The 5,924-nt window shown below is 45.9% G+C and overlaps 1 protein-coding gene across 1 annotated transcript; it reads left to right on the forward strand.

The window, feature by feature from the left end:
- Nucleotide 1: 1 nt before the first annotated feature.
- ATP5IF1 (ATP synthase inhibitory factor subunit 1) lies at nucleotides 2–903 on the forward strand (the record flags this gene model as incomplete). The annotated part of the gene is made up of 3 exons (XM_026076267.1): nucleotides 2–34; nucleotides 140–252; nucleotides 602–903. Coding segments are annotated over 3 exons (288 nt in total), but the record flags the coding sequence as incomplete, so codon positions are not given.
- Nucleotides 904–5,924: the final 5,021 nt, after the last annotated feature.

Here is a 5,924-nt window from a genome sequence, read left to right on the forward strand (position 1 = left end):
GCGCGCCTGGAGCTCGGGCTCGGGCGCCGACCAGGTGCGGGGCCGGGCGGGGGCCGGGGCCGGCGGGAGGGAGGGAGTCTCCGCCTCTCCCCCTCTCCCCGCTGTCTCTCCCCTCTCACCGCCGTCTCTCCCCTCACAGCTCGGCGAGCTGGGCAAAGGCGCCGGGAAGGGTGGCGGCGGCGGCGGCGCCATCCGCGAGGCCGGCGGCGCCTTCGGGAAGAAGCAGGCGGCCGAGGAGGAGCGGTACTTCAGGTGAGCGCGGGCCGGGCCCGCCCCAGGCCTCTCGCGGCACCCCAAGGGCCGCGGCGGCCCCCAGCCCGGCCCCAGCGGCCCTCCCGGGTGCGGCCGGGCCCTCTGCTCTCCGTCTGCTGGCGCGGGGGGCTTCGCGGCCGCGTCCTCCCCRCGCGGCCCCGCAGAGAGGCCTGTGCCCTGGGCCCCTACCGGCTGTTCCCCCCGCCTGTAGCTTTCTCCTTGTACAGYCAGACCCTCCCCGCCGCGCCTTTTCCCGAGCCCCGCACTAAGCGGTTGCAGCGACCCTGAGGCGTGCGGGCTCTGGAGGGACTGAGAGCCATCAAGCCTCTTGTGCTGTGCTTTCCCGCAGGGAGAAGGAGAGRGAGCAGCTCGCTGCCTTAAGGAAACACCATGAGGAAGAGATTGATCATCACAAGAAAGAGATAGAGCGCCTGCAGAAAGAAATTGAGCGCCATAAGTATAAGATCAAGAAGCTTAAAGATGATGACTAAGCTGTTGCTGTTGCTGAGTGTTGTTTGCCGTGTACAGCCAATACTGATCGCAGTGTAAAACAGCCTTGAAGACTGTATACTTTGGCCAATATAATCCAGATTTGTCCTGTTATACTATGGCCTGCAAAAATGTCAAATAAACTACTCGGTCTCTCCTTTCTGTTCAGTAGCTGTTTACTCGAAAAACTCCACTGTCTGGTATTATGCTCTTATGTTGGAAGAACAATGCAGCTTACCTTTGAGTAGGTAGTCCTGTACATAACTATTTTCTTTAGATTTCTTTGAAAAAAATTGACTGTTCATACTTAGTGTGCTAACTTTGTTGCAGTTGAAGCTGCAAGGAAAGTGGAAAAAAGTTAAAAATAGTACCTATATAGAGACTTGTTCATATAGAAAGACCTTTGTCTGAAGAAAASTGTCACTCTTTGTGGTGAAGGGAGAAGAGTGTTCTCTGTTGAACTGGCAGAATATGTATAAAAATAAGGTTTTTTCATTGCAGTTCATGTTTAGTACCATAAACTGTGAAGGAAGAATCCCATCCTAAGTCACAGTGATTTCACTTGCAATGATGCAGGTTTCTGGAGCAAGACAGCTGAGATCCTGACACGCCAGAATGTTCATTTTCACAAAAGACTTCAATTGCCAAACTGTGTTTTGTCTGTCTCCAGTTCTAGATGTTTGTTATCCAAGTCCCTTTCCAAAGAGGGATGGATTAAGATGAATTTTGTACTGCAATAGTTGCTTCTAMGATTTTGATTTAAGAAATCCAACAAAAAACATATGTCAAATTATGTACTGAAATAGTGTGCCCTTAAGGTGCTAAGCCCTGAAAAGAGGGGGATTGTATGAAATAAGAATGGACAGGTAAGAAAATAGGCTTTCCTTACTCACCTTAGCTGCCTTGTCTGTAAATATGGTTGAAGAGACTTGGTGTTTCTAGGGTTTATAAGAAGGCATCCTATGTTACAATTTGTTACACTGTGAAGTCAAAGCTTGACTGTGGAATTATGTGGCTGGAACTGATCTTTCTGAAATGGCAGAAAGCAAATCCAAAGCTTTGATATAGAAAGTCCTTTGACAAGGGTCTACCTTAGCTGTTTGAGGATGCAGTCACAGATTCTCCTCTGTTATGGTTTCCTTCCTAATGAAAGTATCCTGCTATGTAGTAGATACTCAGTAATTTTTAACCAAAGATTTCTCTAAAAACTGGCACATCTTCAAACAGCCGTTCTCTTCTTGAGCCACTCTCTTTCTTTTCCACCTGAGGAACAGTGCAGCTAGTGTGTATGTAGGCTTTGTCTTTTATTTGCAGAGTAAATGATAATACYGTGTCCTTTAGTACTAATGAGAAGTCCATGCCCTGAAACTCTTGTTTAAGGAAAACCTAATCTGAGTGATCAGATGGGGAAGAGAAAGGCTGCCCTGTAAAAATAATTCATTGCCTTGCTTCAGTCTGTGGGAGACAGTGTTATGATGAGTTGTGCAGAGAATGTATGTGGAGCTATCTATGGGGTTCCTTCTTTTTAATTGGGGCTGATTAACCTGAGCCAGAAACATTGTTTAGTACCTTCCCCTTCCCCACCTCCCTGGGAATATGAAACCTGGTGGGAAGAGCTCCTTCATGAAAAGGAATAGAATATACTTCAGTTGATCCGTTTACCCATTTAAAAATCCTCAAGTAGGATGCATCTTTTTCTTCCTGAATCTGTGAATTGGTTGGCTCCCCGCAAAAGCTGTGGGGTCACTAGTGAGACGGCAGGATTGAAGAGCAATTTCTTATCGTCACAGCTACAGTGGACTATGGAATAGTTGAAATTAATATTAGGACAATTTTATTTTCTGAACTGAACAGATCAGGGCTTAAATTCATGGTTTTGTGATCCTACTCCTCTGCATGTGTGTGCACCTTTTTTTTTTCCTTGAAGGCTGCTGTTTTATGGATAAGGGCCACTCTATTGGGTGCAGTTGCTCACTTTCTGGGTGTGAAATGGCTAGTTCTTTTAAATTTCCCATCGAAGGAGCTGAGCGGATGGTATCTATGTGATGTTGCCTTTAACATCTATGCAGTCTTCTGTGCATTAGGTTGCATTCTGGCATCCCACGTAGGTGAAACTCATGTTCTTTGAAGAGCTGCCAGCCACTGCTGCTGTTTGCCGAGTCCAGTCCCAGAGAGTTCTTTTAGGTGCGGTATGTATCTCTACACAGGATCAGTTGGTTTGTCTGAATTCATCACCCTGTTACCACTGGAATGTTACTATGTCTTGTAGATGCCCTATAATGCTCTTTCTTCAAAGGAAAAAAACCTGGTTCCCTAGAAGGGAGAACCCAGACCGTGGGATATCTAGAACCCATCTGAAAACTAGCTGTAGCCATGTCTCAGAAGAGATCCGGCCTGTACTTTGAGCTACCTTTGAACTGAATGCCAGCAGGGGGTAAGTTCTGACTTGCTCCAGCTGTGCAGTCTGTGTTTGAAATGGGTAAAAGCCATTCAGCAATGACTGAGAAGGTTGAAGTAGTGGTGGTATATAAACAAACTAGTTCAGCTGCTGAGCCTTTGCCCGAGTGTCCGTAATGGTAGAGGGGGATCTGCTGGGAAGCTCTGTGGAGAGTGTTGTGGTTTGGAAAACTATCATCTATGTTGCCTACAGGAAAGGTGTTACAAACTCTGAAGAGTCCTGAGGTTCAGGTGTGCTGTCCAATATCCTGCTACACAGCAGAGAGCTTTTCTGGCTATGAGTGCTTGCTGAAAGACATCTCTTCCTTTCTTCATTGTGTTTCAACTTTGCATGAGCTTCTGGGGGGATTTCTGTGCTATGCCGGTGAATTGTGTTTTGGGCCCTTACTGTGTCTTTGTTCATAAACCCATCCTGTTCTCTGGGGAGGAGTGTCCTGTTAGTTCACTGCCTTGAAATCATCCTTAACTTCCATCAGTTCATGGCAACAAAAGCATTCACAACAGTAAGAACAGACAGTTGTAGATCTTTACAAAAAAACTGCTACAGAAATGAAAGAAAACCAACAATCTATTTTCACGGTGGAAATATGCAAATATATGTTGGCAGGAGCAACACAGTCCTGCCCTCCCTCATCCTAGGGATTCAGCACAATTGCGTGATTGGACTGCGAAGAGCAGAAGTCCCTTTCTGCAGTAGCTGGACTGGCAGATGATTATAAGGCCATGCCTGCAAACTGTGGGTGCTGGAGAAACTGAACTGATTTACTGATGCTGCTGTGTAAAGCAGAATGTCTCCTTCCTGCTTCGACCTCTTCCCCTCCCTTTCACTGTGTCAAGTGAATCAGACTTGTGGGAGTCATTCAGCCTGTTAACCCAGCAGCACCTTGTTTTTTGTCGTTTCTAGCCCAATTACTTTTTTGCTAGGTTAGCAAGTTGAATGGCTCGTGGAGTCCAACAAATGCCAGAATCACTGCTGAGCAAGTGCCAGAAGAATTGAGGAAGAAGGTGTGTGTTTGTGGGGATGCAAACAGTCGTCTGTCTCTTGAAATTACCTTCACTATATCAGAAAGGTCTCTTTTTAACCAACTGGCCTGATACAGATTCTGCAGCTGTCTTACTACCAATGACTCCTTAATGCCTTGGGTAGCAACTGTTCAGTTTTTACTTGCGATGGGGTTTTTCTACTGTATTCCACTGACCTCTCTTTTTGGAGACTTCCAGGGAGTCCTGATAACCTGAATCTCCCTGAGACTAATTTGCTTTACTTTAATGCAGGTGATACTCCGGCCATTCCTAGTGACACAAGCACTGTTTCACTTCCTGGGAGGTGCAAATATCTTTGCCTAATAAAAGACTCAAACTTGACTAGTTAGCAACTCCTTGTTTCTACAAGTAGTGAGCCCCCTCAAACCTATTCCTTCCAAAGTGTGGTTCTTTGAGCAGTTACAAGTGCTTGCTGTTGCTGCTCCCTATGCCCCAGTCCTGGCCACAGCATCCCATACCTTCTCTTGCACTGACTCTGGTGCTCATTAAAACCTTTAATGAACTGATTTAAGTGCAGAAAGCTCATTCCCTCTCCCCTGAGGTTAGTGAGGTGAATGAGTTTGTGAAGTGTATGGCCAGTAGCAAAGGTGGTTCAAAGTAAAAAGTTCAAGTGAAACCTCTGCCTTTTGGCAACAACGAGTTGTTAAATCATCTTGTGTAGTTTCATGATCAGCGTATCTCTTCAGAGAAAATGTTTTTTCTTCTGTTGAACTTTATGCTGTTAGTCTCTGTTCAGCAAGTGACTAAATGGTATAAATGTATGTTGCTTGTTACTGATTCTTAAGATACAGTAGTAATCAATCACTGTGAGTATACTGGATTTGGGGTGTTTTACTAAGGTTTTCCTCTTAGGTAGAGTGTGATAAGGCAATAGCACCAGCTCTGAAGCTTGTAACGTGCTTTTCTACAGCTCCTTTGACAGTGCTTGTGATGAAAGCCACAAGAGGCAGGTAATGTGAAAGTTGTCCGAGTATGAGTTACAGACAGGCCTCTTACCAGAAGCATTTCAGCAACTAGAAGGCAGAGATGATTTAAGAGATTTGTTTGACTGGATGCACATTTTACTGATGGGGTTTGGTATCCTAGAGTGCATTGCAACACTGCAGGGTTTCTGACAAATTATGTGAGCACTGGCGTGACTAGGAGCAAGCAGTTTATCAGTGCTTCAGTCATCTACTTCCAGGGCCAGCAGAGAGAGAGATACCTGCTATGGACCGTGGCCACTTCAGTGCTTGTAGTTTGTTGCAGACTACTAAAACGTTGCATCCTATTTGTATTGGCACCGGGGCTGTATGAATCAAGTATTTCTAGGATGGCTACATGTCTCTGCTGCCCTTTTAAGGGGTGATTTCCTTTTAGTGGTGAATAAAAGCACAAGTAGGGGACCAAACATTTATCTGATAGGGGGGGATTGCAAGGAGGATACAGAACCAGGTCTGGAGAAAGAAATTCCTGGCTTCTGAGTTAGTGGAGCTCAGAACAGGAGTTCCAGAGTCCAGTGTGACAGCAGAGGACAGGGGGCAGTTGTCTTTTAGAAATCAGTAGCCCCTAACTGTGAGCTGTTTTGGGGCAATTCTGGTGCTGAGTGACCAGACCAACACTTGAAGCTGATATTTGAGACCTGTAAGACTGTGAAGATGGTGCTATATCACCTTCAAACTGCAGTTATACAGCAGGGCATA

The sequence above is a fragment of the Apteryx rowi genome, unplaced genomic scaffold, assembly GCF_003343035.1.
Source record: "Apteryx rowi isolate R43461 unplaced genomic scaffold, aptRow1 scaffold_43, whole genome shotgun sequence".
NCBI classification, from domain to species: domain Eukaryota; kingdom Metazoa; phylum Chordata; class Aves; order Apterygiformes; family Apterygidae; genus Apteryx; species Apteryx rowi.